Raw genomic sequence first — 19,455 nt, forward strand, 5'->3', positions numbered from 1 at the left:
CCTCAAGGTTTTTCTCGTGGAATGGCATTTTAAATATTTACTCATTAAACATGCCTAGCACAGCATTCTGGATCAGATTTTACTACTTAAGGTAACATCGCCTCTGATTTCTGCACGGCGATAAAGGACATAAGTGAAATTTGTAATTTAACATCTTATATTTAATCGAGGAGAGTTTTTTTTGAATTAAAAGAGATTCTTTTGTTATGTTAGTATGAGACAATAAACAAATTATGAAGACAGTGAAACGGAAAACTATTAAATATATTCTGTCATAAAAACATGGTCATTAAATTTTTGAGGACCTTTTAACAAACAATTACGGTATTTAAATTTCGAACTCCTGTTGTTTTTTGTCAGTGCATGGCCATCCACTTGGCAGCTGAATATTTAGCTCGCCGTTTTTATTGTTTTTTCCTTTATTATGCTGCTCCTTGCTGCTTAGCAGGACATTAAGTATGCGCCCGAGTGGCCCAAGCAGCATCTGTGCAGCAGGCGTTCGCGTTTGCAAGTGTGTGTGTGTGTGTGTGAGTGTTGGTTGGGGTGTGTGCGTGTGTTAGTTGGTATGTTGTTTACTGAAGGACCAACTACCTGTGCGGATCATGGAACTCCTCGCCGGTCTCCACGTCCAGGAACAGCTCCTCGCTGAGAAAGCTCACGGAGCGGCGAAGATTGTCGCCAGCAGAAGTCACCTCCAGCTGCGAACTGCTGGGATTCAGGCTGCTCAGCGACGAGGACATTGATGCTTGCTTTTGATTTTGATACTGATTCGGACTCGGATTCGGGCTCTGATTCTGGTACTGGTACTGGTACTGGTTCTGGTTGTGGCCTTGTGGCGCCCCCGGTGTGCCCAGTTTGGCCGAGCTTGGACTGAGCCCTCCCAGGGGCAGGCGGTCCATTAACTGTGTGAAGCGATTCTGGCGCTTGTGGTTGGTGTTTATGTGGATGCTACTGCTGTTTGGACTTCGTTGGGCAATAAAATATCATCAGTGTATCATAATCATCATGGGAATCATCATCATCGTCAGTGGGAGGAGGAGCAGGAACAGGAGCAGAGAGCAAAAGTCGGACACGTCGGAGGTGAAGAAATGACAGAAAGTTGGTTATACACGTGTGCATTACATATGTACGCTGCCAAAATGGATATATATGGGTTTTGGGGAATATATATATATCTATTTATATATGTACATATCTCAACTGTGTACCTGGACATCTGATGAGCGTATTTCATTTCGTTTCATTTGATTTCGGTGTGAGCGCAGTTCGAGTTTTTATTGCCTTAAACGGCTGGGGTGTATATATATTTAGTGTTTTTTAGTATTATACATCTGTTTGTTTTCTTTGTTTGCACGACTGTTTATTTGTTTGTTTGTTTACTTTGGCCCCTTGTATGTTGCTGTCTATTGATGCAGTCTGGTTCTTTTTTTTTTGTTTTGTTCGCGTTCATGATTTGGTCCCGGTTTTATGCCATTTCACTTTTTACGACATTTTATTTTAATGCCTCATAAAGTGGAAAGTTTTTTGCTCTTTTTCTTTTACTCCTGTCGCTCTTTTCGCTTGTTTGGCTTTGTACAAAAATGTTAAATGGTGTTTTCATTTCGTTCATTTTTACATATTTGCAGCATATTTGGTAGCATTTCGTTAATCTTGGCAGTTAATAGAAGCCTGGCATGCGGGTATAGGGATCAGAAAGGATCTAAACTTCGAGTTTTTTTCTGGTTTCGATTTGGCAAAATGTCGGAGGACATTCGTTCAATACACAGGACATTGGATAACTTGGCATTTTGTACATTAAATTTACAGTTGACCACAGGCCTTTTAATTTAATCAAAATAAATAAGTACATGTTTACCGGTAAATATGAGCAAATAATATAATTATTTGCTGAAACGTATTTGCAGTTTGTATTGTTATTTTGTTACCGCATTCGATTGACTCTATTGTTCAATATTAACAAATGATATTTATGAGGGGTATTTACACATTGGGGAATAAGCGTAAAAAGTCCAAATTAAATTGACACGTTTGTTTGGGGTTTTCACATCCGCTCATTTTATAAATTATTTCAAATATGCAACCGCTGTCGAGATTCGTGGAACAACTTGATGGCGCTTTTTGTTTTCATGAATATTTGCACAGTGGCCTCAATAAGCGAGCAGATACTGAAATTTAATTTAATTCCCCCGCTTCCAGGAACTCTTTGTATTATCCACCATTTACCCTCAACCTCAGTGATTTTTTTCGAACGCATAAAATAAAGAACATGAATATTAATGTTTCAGTATTGCAAAATATAACAAAGTGGTACAATAATAAGTGAATTTTGACTGGAAAAATGAGAATAATTGTGAGCTATTAAATTACTTTCTGGTGACGTGGCTTTCAACCTTAAATGTTTATTCCCGCCCTCGACTACGATTTACCGAAATTCTTTCTCAAGGATTCTTATGTCGAGATTTATGTGTATTTCCGGTGTGTCCTTTTGCCTTGACTGTGCGTATGTGTGTGTGTGTTTGTGTCTGTGCGATATTATTTTTATTGTAATTTAATGAGTTCTGAGCCCAGGGCAGCTTCTTGGTCGGAGGAATTGAGAAGTGGATTTGAGCAGGAAGTGTGTATAAGTGTGTGTATGTGTGTTAGTGGCTTTGGGGGATTTTTGTACGAGTATTTTGCGGCAACTGGCAAAACCCATCATCATCAGCAGCTGAGACAGCTTCCAATTGCGCCTTAATCAGTCAGCTGTCTCCTGCCCCGCCCACTTGGTCGACATCCCCTGACTCCTGGCCATCCCCTCCCACTTCATCCTGTTTATTCTGTGGCCTACTGATAAAAATATAGGACTCCTGGCTGGCTTGTTTGTTGACAGCTGCTGGTGACGGAATTCAAGATGACTGAATGTGAGTTTGAACAAACGTAAGTATCCCGAAGCCACAAATTAATCCTTTTATTAAAATCCAGTGTCTCTAAAATCGAAATCACCCCAATTTCGCACCGTAGAAGTCGTCTTTAATATTGAAATAAATATGTACTCATATTTTCTTCAGATTATTACGTTTAGCAAGAATCGATTCAAAGTACTGCATTCATCTATAAGCAAACGTACACCATTCTAGATCTACCATCTATCTTTGAGGATACCTTCTTCCATTTGAATGCCACAAAGAAGAGGAGTTCGTACATATATGGGTATTCCGGTGAAGGCTTGCAACCTTTATGGAAAAATAAGAGAGAGTGGGTTTTCCCAGAGAAAACGTATGGAAATTAAGAAAAAAAAAAAGTATGAACGAAAGAAAGGTAGTTCTCGTGCATGTAAATCAATAAGCTATCAATTACTTGGCCAGAGTAAATATTGATGTGAACCTAAACGAGTGTGTGGCACATGCCCCTGTGTGCGACACTCTGTTTATTAATAACTAAAAATGCCAGCCGCCACAGAAAATGGAACAAACTTGTTAGCCAAGCTGAAAGACTTCGGGCCACAAAGCGAATTTCCCGGTAATGGAGTCCGATTGTATACATGTTGCTTGCTCACCCACAGACACCCCCTTACTCACACTCACTCACACACGCATATACGCACTCATTAAATGGCAATTTATGCGTTAGCCTGGCGCCCTCATGTATATTTAACGACAGTTGCCCCGTTTATCGCCAAAACGAGTACGAAACTGCCAACTGCCAATTGCCAACGGCCAACAAATGAGAGCGAAAGTTTTTCAGCACTTGAACTTGGCCAGAATTCTGGCGAGCTCTACACATTATTGATTTACATCAGGTTCTGGCCATTTAACTTAGTTAACAGGTTGTCAGTGGTCCGAAATTTGATGCATTTTAATAACACTTGACCTAAACACTCTCAAAAGATAAGTTCGTAATTACTTATAGAAGTTTTTGGTATGCTCTTCAAGCGTTGAAACCAGTTTTGTTTACTGTTTAATATAAACTTGAAAGGCATACTTAATTAGTAGTTAATTGTAGTATTAAAAAGGCTATCCGCTCTGGAAGACATTTTTATTGTGGTTAAACAAACTAGTTTCACCGTACTAGCCATCGATTTAATCTGATTCGAGGCATATAATGCGCATATTGATTAGATTGTCCTGCCCGCATAAGTAGGCAATAGTCCCAAGAGAGTCTCATCCCGCCAGCCGGGTGCTTCCGGTTTAATTATGTTTGGCCGCCCAGAGGCCGAAACTCGCCAACCTCCCAGTTTTGTCAACTTTTTCGCCTGGCCTTGGAAAAACAAATGGCACCGGGTAGCTGTCTGAACAGCTGACGGACTGGGCAAAGGATGCGGGAGTAAATGCAAGGGGTGGCTCAAGTCAAATTAGCAAACATTTTGGAAAATATTTACGCACAAAGTCCTTCGTCAATTGGCCAAAACCCGGCGATCAAATGAGCCGCAGCTGTGTACACACGGCTATACGTGTGTGTATGTGTGCAGGATGTCGCATCCTGTCTTCCGGTGTTTGTGTCCCTGTGTGTGTGTTTGTCTGAAAAAGGGCCTTCAGGCTTTTCGGTTCGAAGTTGGAAGTTTACCGCGGTAGAAGTTCTTTGGAAAAGGCAGAATGTGTGCCAACAACTTAGAAACAGCTTTGAAAAACGACAAAGTCGACTGTTTTGTGTGTTGTGGTTTGCAATTAGACTTTCCATCAGCTTGGTTACATTTCATTTCTCGAAGCAAAGAAAAAATGCAGGAGGAGAAACCATCGTTTACCTTGGAGATTTGTCAGGCTTTTCACTAAGCTAATGTTACCAAACTTCCACACAATATTTTGGACCAATGTCACGCTTAAAGCAAAGCTCTCTCGAGTGTTTAATATGAATGTAAAATGGTAAAGGCAATACGCACTGGATGTCAGTTAAATCATCTATCGGAAGTGGAAAAAATGAATTTAAAGCAGTGCAAAAAATTACGGCAAAAGAAACAGCCATCAATAAATAAAAACAGTTGCCAATTCAATCCTGTCAACAAATGTAAAACCGCATAACAATTTAATTGTCGCTTGTAAACTGGTGACAATAAAAAAACCTCTAAAATGTGCCGAACAAATAACGGACTCAATCTGTCACACTTTAACCATGAAAAGGATACCGCAAACAGAGAAAAAGGGGCTGGATATATGTATGCATATATATTATATATATATTGATATGCACGATGACATGAAATGATTCGCAAAAATCATTCGATGCTAACCCAATTTGCACTTCAGTTGGGCGCTGACCCGGCGATTGTCACGCATCGAATGCAGCGGCACGTGTCCTGGATAACGCCCCTTCGTGGCCATACCTCCCCCTCCCCCCCTGGAAAATCAGCACACCGCCCCGCCACGCCCCCCCGACAGCTTAGCAAACGCTTAGCCAAGAGCAAAGTGTAACAAAATCTGTGGCAGCAACATCAAGTAGCCGCCACCGCGCCCTCGCTCACCGCCTCTCTCTTTGCCACGCTTTCTCCTCTCTTCTTCTTCGTTTCCGCTTCCGCCCGCCAGGTTCGCCATGTTGGCCATGTTGTTTGTGTGTGTGTGTACCAGTGCGTGTCTGAGCACGTTAAGTGTGTGTGCTTTGAAGTTTTTATATCTACATACAAATACAGATGCGTGCCCTCCTTTTTCGGGGTAGTGTGTTTGCTTTGCGTTTTGTTTTGTTTGCGTTAAACCAAAAACGCTAAAAAGCAAAAAAAGAAAGGGCGAGTGGTAGGCAGCGCTCTCTAATACACTCGCTACGGAGTCTCTGAGTTTTCGAAAAGCCATTAAAAGTCGTGGCTTTTTTTCGTGCGCTCTCTTCTGCAGAATTTTATCCTGCGGCAGAGTCTGCTTGTTTGTTTTAGTCGAGTTTGAGTTAGTACTTTTTACGTTAATAGATTAGTTTGGACTGGGTTATAAATAATAGCGCACACTAAAAGTAATTAGTAATAGTCCCTAAAAAGAACAAGTGATGCTACCACATCAATTGTTCGGCATGTTTAAGGAATGCTTGGGGACGTTTAATGGAACTTCAAATGCTTTATACTTCGCCAACTAACGAGCATTTCATTAAAATTGGTCATCTAGTCGAAACGAAAAACTCAAAACCTCTACACGGCTCAAAGGCATTGCTTCCCATGGGCTAAACTTGGACTCCTTGTGAAATGCTAACGTGGTAAACACTTAAACAAAACTATATATAAGAATATATTTAAATATGCCTTATATTTCCTGTCAAAAATTTTAAATTGTTAAAATAATATTTCAGAACACATATGTTACTTGTTTGACAACCATTTCCAATAATGCGACTTAATTTAGTTTTTTTTTTTAAGTGTAAGAAAAAGCAAAAACGAGCTCTGCTTTATACCCCTTGTGTTCCCTACCCTTTCGTACGAGTTCTTTGTGTTGATTTCGTTTCATGTTTGCATTCATTTTCGTTGGTTACTTTTCCATTTCTTTTGCTACTATTCGGCTTTCGGTTTGCGAAAAGCAACGGCCATAAGGGTCAGTCGAAGGGTCCTGCCAAGTAAATTAACTTACGCCTATGGCTTGAATGCGGGCCGAGTTTAACGCCCCGGCGAGAATTTTGCGTTAGTTCGACAGCACATTTTCGAGCAAAGGCAATTGCATTCCGCTCCTGTCGCGCGTCTAATTTGCTATGAATACAAATTGAAAATTGATTTGAGAAATGGCTCAAATAACGACACATAAATGAAAACGATTTGCGAGGTGTGTTCGTGAGCCTGGCCAAACAGGAATTCACCTGCCGTCGTCGTTGCCATTTTTTTTCTCTCACTTTTTTTCACGTTTTTACAGCCCTCAAGCAGCGAGCTATTGATTTTGTTTCTCTGACCCAAATCCAGGACTCACGAACGGAGGTCTGTTTCGCATAGCATGCATAATTCACGCGCCTTAAATTGTGCTTCAAGCATGATTGAAGTGGCAGGGTAAGGGTCCTGGGAACTCGGATAGCAGGCGAGGTCTGTGTTTCGCGCCAAATTAGTTTATCTTTTGATTTAAATTCCAATTAGGTTCATTCTTTGCGGCTTTCGGACATATTTACTTTGCCATTGGGCCACAGGGCGTATGTGGAACGCTTAGTGTGTGCAGGGTTTTATTAGTTTACCCATGTCATCGGCCGACACTAAGGGATTTCCTGATTTTCTAACTAAAATGAATCAGTACTCTGACAAAATCTTTGGAAATACGGGTTTAAATACAGCATATAATACCTCGTTGAACTCGTAATTAGAATTCCAGTCAATTGGCAATACAATTTTTATATTTAACTTCTTTTTCATTTTTGCTAATTTTAATGATTTTTCAATTTTTTTCAAACTCCTTACAAAAAATGCGAAAATTTTGACAGAAATTAATTTTACCAAATCAGTTTAAGTGGTTAGTATTGGTTACAAGGAGTATAAAATTGTACTTATTTTTGCTCTGTTACCATTTTTAGTCAAGTTATAGCCAAAATAGCCAACTTGAAAATTGATTTTTTTGCCAAAAATAGTTTCCCATTTTTTTTGTGAAAAAAATATTTGGTATTTTGATCAAAACATTGAAAGATTGACCCAAATCCGGAATGTCATACCTCGTTGAGTTTGTTTTTTAAATCCCAATCGATTTGCATTCAAATTTGGAAATTCTAGGATTTTTGAATTTTTGGCAAATTTTGATGATGGTACCCCTTACAAAAAATGCGAAAATTTGGCCAAAAATTAACTTTACCAAATCCCTTTAAAAGCGAAATGTGTGGTTAGTATTGGTTATTAGGAGTATAAATTGGTAATTCTTTTTGCTGTCTGACCATTTTTAGTCAAGTTATAGCCAAAAAGGGCAACTTGAAAATTGAGTTTTTTGCCAAAAATAGTTTTCCAGATTTTTTGTCAATAAAATAATCAGTATTTTGATCAAAACATTGAAAATAATGACCCAAATACGGAATGTCATACCTCGTTGACTTCGTTATTTAAGTCCCAATCGATTTGCATTCAAGTTTGGGAATTCTAGGATTTTTCAATTTTTGGCAAATTTTGATGATGGTACCCCTTACAAAAAATGCGAAAATTTGGCCAAAAATTAACTTTACCAAATCCCTTTAAAAGCGAAATGTGTGGTTAGTATTGGTTATTAGGAGTATAAATTGGTAATTCTTTTTGCTGTCTGACCATTTTTAGTCAAGTTATAGCCAAAAAGGGCAACTTGAAAATTGAGTTTTTTGCCAAAAATAGTTTTCCAGATTTTTTGTCAATAAAATAATCAGTATTTTGATCAAAACATTGAAAATAATGACCCAAATACGGAATGTCATACCTCGTTGACTTCGTTATTTAAGTCCCAATCGATTTGCATTCAAGTTTGGGAATTCTAGGATTTTTCAATTTTTGGCAAATTTTGATGATGGTACCCCTTACAAAAAATGCGAAAATTTGGCCAAAAATTAACTTTACCAAATCCCTTTAAAAGCGAAATGTGTGGTTAGTATTGGTTATTAGGAGTATAAATTGGTAATTCTTTTTGCTGTCTGACCATTTTTAGTCAAGTTATAGCCAAAAAGGGCAACTTGAAAATTGAGTTTTTTGCCAAAAATAGTTTTCCAGATTTTTTGTCAATAAAATAATCAGTATTTTGATCAAAACATTGAAAATAATGACCCAAATACGGAATGTCATACCTCGTTGAGTTTGTTTTTTAAATCCCAATCGATTTGCATTCAAGTTTGGAAATTCTAGAATTTTCTAATTTTTCGAAAATTATTATAACAAAAAATGCGAAAATTGACAAACATTTTCTTTTCATTATTCGTTATTCTCTTTGCTATACGACAATTTTTAGACAAGTTATTGTAAAAATTCCCTTGGAAAATTTTGAGTATTTGCCGAATTTTCGGAAAGTTGACCATGGTACACGGATCAATTTAGTTTTGGTTACCTACGAAAGTATAAATCACATTTGAATAAAATGATTTTGTTTTGTGTTAATTTAAGCTTCACTGCAGGTAAAATAATTCCAGAAGGGCGTTGCGCGATTACTGCATTCCCATGGGGGAAACACCTACGCAAACATGTTGACTATGATTAAGGGCTAATTATGTTAGCACTCGTGTTAAAATACTCGGCGCTATCATTACATCCACCAAGTTAGCACATACAGCGAGTGTTTGCATGTGAGTGTGCAGCAGGTGAGACCCCAAGGATAAGGATTAAGGATAACGGATAGAGCCAGGAGTTGGCTGACTGATTTTAATCTCAACTGCAACGCACTCAGAGCACCAATTAATTACACAATTAGCAATCTGAATGATAGTAATAATTTAAAAGGAATATCATGTGGATGCACTTTAAATGAAATAATTAAAGATAGTGTCTTAAAATGGCAATTAGAATGCTCAGATACATTTAGTATGCCGGAATTATTTCAATATACATCATAAAAATCCTAATGACAAATGCCCGAGGAGCCGTGAGCTAAATAGAGTTGAACGCCCATGCGAAAATGGCTAATAACTTTTATTGGCAGGGAAGGAATCTTTATGACCTAAGCCTAAGTCAAAAATACGAAGGATCCCTAACCACTTGCTCAACAAAAGAAATCATGATGTGGAAGTACACCTAAGTATGAACTTTAATTTGCCGACCAGCTGCTTTGGAAGCCCGAAAAGGACGAAGCGCCAGGATATGCAATGCTATAACATTTTCATAGCACACTTGGCAGCGCCTTTAATTGCCAGACTAAGTCCAATTCATTGCCACTCTGCTCAACTCATCATTCCGCTGCTGCTGCTGATGCTGCTGCTGTTGTCCTGGCGACGTCGGAAAGGTCCTAGGTCCTAGGTCCTGTTTCCTGTTTCCTGGTTACTGGCTGACAGGCTGAGCCTTTTTTTGGACAGCTTCCGCTTGGCAGCATTTTGGCTTTCGCCCGCTCACCCACTGTGCCGGCGAATTGTTGCGGAGCACTAAGCCCTTTGAGGGCTTTGCTCGAATCCAAAAACGATTATGTAAAATGTGGTGCAATGAAATGGCGGATCCTGGATTCTGGTTCCAAAATGCTCGAGTCCCGGAATCCTGGCTGGAACTATTGCCGTATACTAGGCTTTTGTTACCACCACGTAATTAAATACAAAATGCGTTTAATTATGAGTGCCGTGTCAGAGCCCATGGGAAATAATAATGGACACAACAATATCAACACACATAGCCACACACACACACATAGGCACACACACACACACATAGCCACTACTGTCACACAGACAATCGCGCGTTGATGCATTGCATTTTAATGATGCTGCTTGGCTGTTGTTGCTGCAATGCTCCAGTTTCATTCTTTCATGCCGTCGTGTGGGTGGCGAAAGTAACCACCCACAATTGCCACCCGTAAGCCAGGACCACCCCCTGCCAGGACCATCGAGCACCACCCACAATGTCCTACCGCCTTCGCCTTGCTCTCTCTTTAGCAATTTGATTTCAATTTCGACTTTGTTGTCGTTGATTATGTTCCTCAGCCGACTGCCGACTGGCGTTGCTGTTTCACTGTTTTTTTCCCAGTCATTTGATTAGTGCGAGGAACTGCGAGCAAGGATAATGAAAATAAATAGCAAAAAGTGTCGATGATGAGATTGCTTTTGTGGTCCATTTGGGGCAACACTCTATGTGTGTGTGCGTGTTGGAGAAGGGGGGGCAAAAAATAAAAAAGGAACGATGTGGTGTGCTGCTATTTCTGTGACAAATAATAGGCTTAAGGGCGGAAATAACAATCTGTGTGCTTTATTACAAGCATTAAATTTAGAACGCTCTTGGATTTCTGATTTAATTTATTCATACTCTTTCTTTACTTAAGTCGCAAAAAAACCTCTTAACTTGAAATGTAAACCCTTAAAAACATGAATTAACTTCAACTTAGTTCTATTCGGTGAAAGACAATTTTTGCGGCTTTACAAAAATAAAATGTAAGAGTAAAGCTAGCACTTTGTTTAACTTTTTCATGCTGGACCTTTCCCACTGCTTGTTTTTTCAATTGTCAGGAATTGTTTTCAACTACTAATTGTACACATAAATATTTAATTCGTAACCACTTTTTTCCCGGCTTTCACATCTCGCTGTTTTTGGCTGTGCTCACTGTGTGTGTTTTTAATTATACGACACAGCAAAACAACACAATAAAAATAAAAATACACAAGTTCACAGTTCACATACGAATTCCGGCATTTGTATGCCTACATCACCGAAAAAGGAGATGAAATTTGGGAACGGGAGAAGATGATGGCGCCACCTGGCCGCCATTGTTGTCGCGCTAAATTGCAGGACCTACCGCCCTCTTCTTTCTCCATCCTCCTTCCGCTTTTCCTTGGAAACATACTATATACATATGTGTATATGTATATGTGTGCGTGTGTATATTTTAACTTTTTCCACATGTGAAAGAAATAAGAGGACGGCTTGGCTTTCACGACTCCATGCCTGTCACAATGGCAATATGCAGATGTCTCTGTGCAAAACCCTTATGGCCTAACCGCCACACCCCCATCCTTCTCACCGCCCACCCCACACACACACTCACACACAGACATAGCCACAACGTGACGTATGCGTACCTTTTTCATTTATATTTAAATGTCACCAAAAGCCTTGCGAGGCGCAAATGAAATCGTCACACAAATGAAAACCAGCTGAAAAGAAAATTATTTCGTTTGCCGCGGAAAACATTTAATAATAAAGTCAAGTCAAAGGATTATTCCCAAGTACCAGAACGCAAAAATGTCTAATGGATTAAGTTTTATAATTAGGGAGATTCTTTCGCTTGAGTAACTAATTAAAATAATTAGGGTATGTAAACGTAGCCCAGCCGAAAATATTTATTTACCTTTAGTGCTATGCTAGTAATTACTGGCGGCTTAAGTTACACGCAAATACTGAAAGCCGATATTAAACAAGCACATTATTTGATATCCAAATGTATTTTCTATTTAAACACTTCTGGCTGAAAAACGACCACACACTTTGCAGGCAGCTGCGTACATTCATTCAGCGGACATGCATAATTTTCGAATGTCTTTCAGCTGGAGCATATTTGATGGGGAATTATGGCAGGTCCTGGCAGCCCCAAAGTGCGTCAAGCATATCAATATCGAGCCCTTGGGAGCGGAAGTGAGGACAGAATAGAAGTTGATTCCGAGGCATTAGAGGCGGGACAATTTAAGACAGCCTGCCATTCTGTCAGTCTGCTGTCCTCGTGCTTCTGATGCTCCTGATGGTCCTGATGGGATGCAGTCGTCTGTCGCGGAGCAGAAGGATGGGAGCAGCGGGAGGAGCAGCTGGATTAGGAGGCCCAGAGAGGACGTGCATGCTCATTCTGCTCAGTCGGCAGCCCACTTGGGCGGCCTGTTGCATATTTCATGGCGCCTCAAATGAAGCACTTAAGCTGACAACATCTCGAGCGGCACAAACATGGGTGGCGTCGAAGGGGGGGGGGGGGCGCTTGTATCGAACTCAAAATGGCAATGGCAGCGTGCCTCCTCCATTTACGCCAAGGATACAGTGGGCCAAAGGACATCATTCAGCAAGTAAGATTGCTAATATTTCAGTTTTCTAATAAGTATTTAAAATTATTTCAGTACTTTTCTCTAAGTTGATTTTCCCTAGCATTCATTTTATTTCCTTATACATGACTAAGGCTATTTCCTGCACAACAATTTTCATAGCTTTAAAACCACTGTGCTATGCGGGAAATTGGCTTAGGCCCATCGAAGTGCGTTTGCAGGCCTAAATCCATCGCGCATTTGGGGAACACTTAGGCCCAACATGAAGGCCATGTCGCGGGCTTATTTAATAAGTACCACCAGCAGCACTGATGCCACAGCCGCATCTGCAGGATGGAAAAGGATCTGCATGGAATTCAGGATAATATCTCAGCAAGGACACTACAATACAGAAATGCGGCGGAAGAGGTGGGTTGAAGTAAAGAGCAGTGCAAACGACAAAGGATGTTGTCGTACAAGGAATATTGAGAGTACACAGAAGGCTTTTGATTAAGTTTGGCACAATAAGACGTCGTCATGGCTACACCCGCAAATATAAATAAATTGAAAAAATATTATGATAATTCATTAGTTAAATAAAATATTAAAATAACCTTAAACCAAATTGATCTACAGTTGAAAGTATAAAGAAGCCAGCAAAATACAATCAATTGTTTAATCAAAGGGAAACTCGATGAACCATTTAAGATTGAAAGGCTTGCTTAAGTGGCCTGGATGCTACTCATCCCCATCCCCAATCCCATGCCCATCGCATCGATGGAGCAGCCATCGATTTTCAGCTGGAGAAGAGTTGAGAAATGGCCATAGGCGAACGTTAAAGTTCAGAGCGAAATGGTTTCATCAAGAAATTATTGGCCTCGGCTTTAGCAACAAATTGGCCCCAAAAAAAGAGAAACTCAAAATACCAGCGGCAGCAGCAACAATCGAATCCCATAAAGGCCAACTAAATAACAACGGCTATAAATGAAACACGAAGGCGCCCAGGCGATACAAGCAAAAACAAAAGCGAAGAGGAGCAACTTTTAAGTACGCTATTAATGTTTAATTCGAGTTATTTAAGTTGGGCACTTAATTTAGCCGGGGTCCAGATGCGACTGGAATGCTCTCGATATAGTTTCCACCCCAATCAACCAATCCCCAATTCCCATTCCATATCCCTACTCCCCGCATATATAAAAAAAAAAAAAAAAAAACACCGCCCACCTCCTCAGTTCGGTGCGTGACCTTTTCTTATTAAATGTTAATCATAAAAGCCCAAAACCAAATGGCTGCCGTTGCCCCTGAAATGGTGAAAATTGAACTGAAACGAGCTTATCGCCTTGTCTGCCACGCCCCCTTGGACTACCATATATATCCCAGCGTCCAGAAATGCCCCAAAAACGCCCCCGTTTGGCCAATGAAGTTGTCTTATAATCCGGTAATTAATTTCTGCGGTCTCCGGAATGGCGATGAGGATCTGGGATTGAGGGGCGCGGAATGGGGGGTCCTCTAATGAAAGGCAATGAAAGCGGCCAAGTGACAGGATAACAAATTAATAAACTTTCGGCTGCGGCAACAGCTCGTGAAATTCGACTAGAAAGCCCTGCCATTGATCAATGTAGCCAACTGGCCACCACATGCTAAATACACCGCAAGAAATAATCTGAATTAATTCAAGTTAGTTTGGCATTTTGTATATTATCGAAAACTAAAACAAAACAACAACCCCCCAAAACTTTTATTTATATTGTTATTTATATGTTTTTTTTTATTTATACATATGTATTTTCCTGTGCATCCATATGACTTTGGATCTGTGAGCACTGTCTGCACGCAGTAACGTCTCATTGGGTTCGAAATGTTTTTGACAGGCAAGCTGTTGCCAACGTTTCAGCATCGTAAAAAATGTCCTTGAATTTTGTCACTTTAAAGGACGCCCCCGTCCTTTAAAGTGACAAAATTCAAGGACATTTTTTGCAGTTGAATCACCCCAGCGAAGTATAAGCAATACAAAACCAGATATCGACACTCAGGACCAAAATTGAAAGGACAGTAGAAGGGAAAAACATGTGGTTCAATGGAACCACATGTAGGGTGACTTATTGGTTGTTTTCAAGGACATGAAGGTGTCAAGCAGGCTACAAATACTTTGCCTCTGCAAGAGCACAAAGCGTTGGCACTCAGTGCAAACAGTTCTCGGAATTTACATTTTGAATGCACAGCTTTGGCGTGATTATTGGTTATTTTTTGCCGTTCAAAGTGCTGAAGCTCTCGTAATGAATAAGTGCAACTAAATCGGTTTCGAAATGATGATGTAGACGTAAGATTTAACTTTGCATCCACGTAAGCTCTTAAGCGTCGATTTAATCCGAAGGATCCTGGCTGTGTGACCATTGGTCATTGGCCAGAAGTGACGATATATCCTTATATATGCAGCTTAGATAAGCAAACTGGCAATCGAGAGATTCAATGATTGCTGGAATGTTTCTGGCAGTCGCCTTTGGAGGATTTACACATAAAAAACAAGGGAGAATTCTATAGACGAGTTTCCCGACTATCAGTTCATACGGACATGTCCAGATATTGATCCTGGTCAAGAATATAGATACTTTATACTTTACTTTCTGCCTGTTGCATACTTTTGAACGAATCTCTACGAGTAACGGGTACAAAAAGCATACGATAATGCGCTCTAAGCACATTTCAAGTTATCTAGTTACCATGCCAAGGCAGATCTGCGAACCACCTGCAATTTTGCAGCTTTTTTCCACGAGTTCCCCCTTCGGCGGCGACTGCACAAACAAATTAACAAACAACGACGTTTGAAAAGAAAAAGTGGGTGCAACTGAAACTGAATTGAAAGCGGAATCGGAATCGGAAACGGAAATTGTCCGAGCAGCCAGCGAGAAGAAAACAACAAAATGACAAAAGGCGAGTGCAGAACAGCAGGGGCAGCAGCTGCAAGTGGCAGCAGCGGGGAGGGGACAGGAGGACACATTGATCCATGAATTCAAGGCTTCGAGGATTCAGGGATTCAAGGATTCGAGGCGAACCCGGGCGGCAACAGGATGGAATAACATTTGTTGCGCTTTGCTCTTTGCCTGGCCTGCCAGTCGCCATACGCCATTCGCCATTCGCCATTCGCCGGTGTCCTTTTGTAAAATGTCACTCCTGCCAGGACCTGCTCTCTCTTTCACCTTTTATTTTTATTTTTTCTCGCGCAACTGGCTACATTGTCACACACTCAAACACACGCACACTCCACGCATTCAGCCTAATCGATAGCAATCAATACATTTTGTGGGCGACTCCGAAAAACTGTTGCACACTCCGCCGGATTCCACAAGCCCGAAAAGAGAAACCTGAGCCACGGCGGAGGTTTGGAATTTCAGCTGGGAAATTCCACTTCCAGGAAAAACCGCGCCAATTAAAGCACTTAAAAACAATGAGCAAAGCCAAAAACACTTTTTTATTCTAGTCAAATTGGAAAGCCAACCAAGTTCTACCCATCATATCTATTTATTAGGCCGGGTATTTCGACCACCAAACCTCAGTCTGCCAACGAAAATCCTCTATTCGATGGTATTTCGTGGATGGCCTTTCGATGCACCAAATTATATGTGCGGTGATATTTTTGAAAACAGTGTTATTTTCAATCCCAAATCATTTTATTTAACCTATGGAAATGCTTATCTATCCTTTAATGTACCTTTGAATATGTGCTCATATGTTAAACCCTTAGGTGACTTCGTATTTTGATGATAATCAGCTGATATCGGGTTTCAAGTTGATGACCAAAGGAATTCTACCCCTTTGCATAGGGTGTGATAATAAAGCAAACTGAACAACAAAATTTCAATGGCGATTTATTACCGTTACCAACGTCAACCATATCTTCGTCGATATGTAGATATATACGTATATATATGTATAGTAACTACATAAATATATATACATATATACATGTATGTAGCATAGAATGGGGTTGTGTGCTTCAGCTCTTGTGCGTCGGCATATAAAAATCGATGGTGTGGCGACCAAAATAAAGGCCGAAAAGCAGCAGCAAAACAAAAAAAGAGGCTCCAACAAGTATGGTAAACTAATTTTTTTTTTCGGCTGGCCTCAACTTATTTTGACCAGAGATTTTCCGCACCAAACAGTTGGTAATTAGTCGGTAATTTCACAAGCAGAACGTTGGGAGATGGCTACTCTGCCGTTGATGTGCTTGCAGCATCGTCTGTTGTGACGTCAGTTGCTAACCAACCATGTGGATGTGTATGTTTGGGCCAGGCTTAAAGTGAAAACAAAGGGCATCTCTGCCAGACACGGCCGACAATGAAAATGGCCATGGCACCGGCAGATTGGCAGAAAGTCGGCCTTTGATGTGGGCGCTCCAGCGGAATCCTCCATTGAACTTGGCCGAAAACACGCATATCCAACGGACCAACTAACTAATCCTTACGGCGAGCAATTAAGAGCGGAATCTATTTCCAGTTAAAAAATTTCGGCCAGATAAAGCACGCCTTAATTGGGCACGCATCGATTACAGCTTTGAATATGCAATATATGCGAAAATTTATAGAAATATTTTCAAATAAATATTCTAAAAAATATATAAACAAAACTTAGAAATTGTGATCTAAATAGGCCTCTCTATCGTTTTAATAGTTAAACTATATTTTAATCTCTTGTACACCGTGTCGTATGCTTAATGCGTACACGTTATCAGCTTACCTAGCTAAATGTGTAACCGAAATGATAGCTTAAATAAACGAAACTATATGCCTTTTAAGACACACATTGCTTGGCCAGAGTCTAAAGATAATAGCTGTTACAGCTTAAGCTTTTCGTACACCGAGTCGTATACTTAATGCGTATACGTTATTACCTTGCACAGCTACATGTGCAATTGAAAGGCAAAAAAAGCGAACTGCTCGAATGGGTATTTTTAACTTTAATCCCAATGGCTGGACCGTGCTCCTTGTGGTCAATGCTATTGTTCTTTGCCGTTGAGCTTTTTGTCGCCTTTGTCGGTTCTCCTAAGTAAGGGTAAGATGCCCTTGTGGTATTCTGGCATGCGTTCGACAACGTTTGTGAATCCCGTCACGTTTCTGGGTTTTACTTCAAACACCATTTTGGCCAATTGCTTCTTCCGCCTGCAAGGATGCTGTGTCCTTTTTTTTCCAGCTGCGTGTCCTTTCAGGGGCCCACTGAACTAGTTCTCGGCTTGGTTATTGCTCATGTCTATGAAGTTACATTCCGCAAATGTATTTGCTTAGGCAAAGTCTTTATTTCTGTGATTTCTTACATATTTGTAAGTCAATTTGTTTTATATATGAACATTTCCAAAGTATCTGAGTTTGTTCAAGTTGGTTTATTCAGTGCGAAAGTATATAATTGTTTCAATTAGGCCAAGTGCTTCTCTTAAACTCGTTGGGTCAAAGCTGAGCTGCAGCGGCAACCTTTGAATTCGATTGGATGGAACTGATTCCGCTCCGTTCCACTCCGATCGCTCCACATGTACATCCACATGTACATCCACATGCACATCAACATCCATGTCGATGTCCATGTCCTTGTGCGTTTAATTGTGGCACTGTGTGTCTGTTTTCCCCGGCGCACAGGAGAGTAGGTAGTCAAGGGCACGTGATGGGGTCAAGTTCTGCTCTCTGGTTTTCGAATGGGTCGTGTGAACTGAATGCCAATGCCAAAGCCTGCTGGGAACTGCCATCCAGCAGCATGTACCATTCAGTATCCAGCATATAGCATCCAGCATTCAGCGAATTTAGCGACCATAAATCACTGGCGCAGTGCGGCTGCCATAATCGCAATCACGGCCAGATTTCCAGGTTTCCCGGGGTAAAGACTCACCATTGATTAGAAATCACATTCGCATTCGCATTCGGACTCGGATTCGGATTCGCATTAGCTTCCTGTTTGGTCAATTGAATTCGATTCAATTGTGTGAACAGTTGATTGCCAGCAGATGTCGATTTCCATGCAGTACTTTATACAGTATACAGTACTATATACAGCATAGAGTACGCACTCCTTCCATTTTGGGATTGAGCCGGCTTAAGTATGCCATACCTGCTTGATTTTCATTTTCATTTTGATTTTGATGCCGGCATTTCCATTCCATTTAGGTGCTCAACCCCACGGGCAAAACTCTCGTGCTGAGAAAACTTTATAATTCTGCGATACAAGGATACAGATACCGAGTGCCAGCTTTCGGGGGCTCCCATAAAGTTTTCCCCTCACAAAAAAAGGAACACAAAAAAAAAAAAAAAAAAAAAGGAAAAGGATTGGGTTGCTGAATCGGCAACGGAAGTCGCCTGCCATTCACCAGTTTATACACGCTTTTATCAGTGATCCATTGGATACAGTTCGGATATTTACTGCCTACACAAGATGGACTCCCTCGTTTCGGAATAAAAATTTGCTTTCATCTACTTGGCAATTCTGGGAAACAATTGGGCTGACTTCAATTGGAATCTTCATAAGTAAATCGGATTACTGCATATTTTTCATAAGAATGTGGACTGATTAAACTTCTTTTGCGTTACCTTGTCATCAACCGAATTTTACAATTTCACAGCCACATGATAACAAAAACCTATTTTGAAGTATTTACACCTTAACCGGTTTCTAAACCTAATTTAAAGTAAGCCAAATAATTTTATTTACTCATTCCATGTTATTCACTTTGAAAATGTTACGCTGATAGTGGGCGTGAGGCAGGCCGGATTCATCAAAATATGGAAAGTAGCTAATAACTAATAATTTCCATTAACAATTTGGCAGGGCTGAATGGCGATGACAATGGGAGGGGAGACCTGAGGATTCCATGTGCTCATCTGGCAGCCAGCTCACGTGCCATGTCCAAGCCACTGGCTCATTGTCAATTCCGAATACATGGTAAGCTTAATGGCAGGATAAGGAGGGAAGGGGGAGAAGCGGAAT

At 40.5% G+C, this 19,455-nt stretch overlaps 2 protein-coding genes across 3 annotated transcripts in view; both read right to left on the minus strand.

The window, feature by feature from the left end:
- LOC117148396 overlaps window positions 1-19,455 on the minus strand; it is a 45,043-nt gene that overhangs the window by 20,884 nt on the left and 4,704 nt on the right. The gene's annotated exons all lie outside the window — the stretch shown is intronic.
- Window positions 588-1,234, minus strand: LOC117147065. The gene is made up of 2 exons (XM_033313824.1): window positions 1,209-1,234; window positions 588-963 (listed from the first exon to the last, which is right to left on the minus strand). The coding sequence occupies exons 1-2, from the start codon at window positions 1,232-1,234 to the stop codon at window positions 588-590; spliced, it is 402 nt and encodes a 133-aa protein (XP_033169715.1).

Source organism: Drosophila mauritiana, chromosome X (genome assembly GCF_004382145.1).
Source record: "Drosophila mauritiana strain mau12 chromosome X, ASM438214v1, whole genome shotgun sequence".
Taxonomy (NCBI): Eukaryota; Metazoa; Arthropoda; class Insecta; order Diptera; family Drosophilidae; genus Drosophila; species Drosophila mauritiana.

Excerpts from the sequence above, each read along its gene's own strand:
- LOC117147065 (XM_033313824.1), bottom strand. The coding sequence starts at position 1,234 with ATGAAATACGCTCATCAGATGTCCAG. Across the intron at positions 964-1,208 it reads TACGCTCATCAGATGTCCAG|TCCAAACAGCAGTAGCATCC; the intron begins GTACACAGTTGA and ends TGCCCAACGAAG.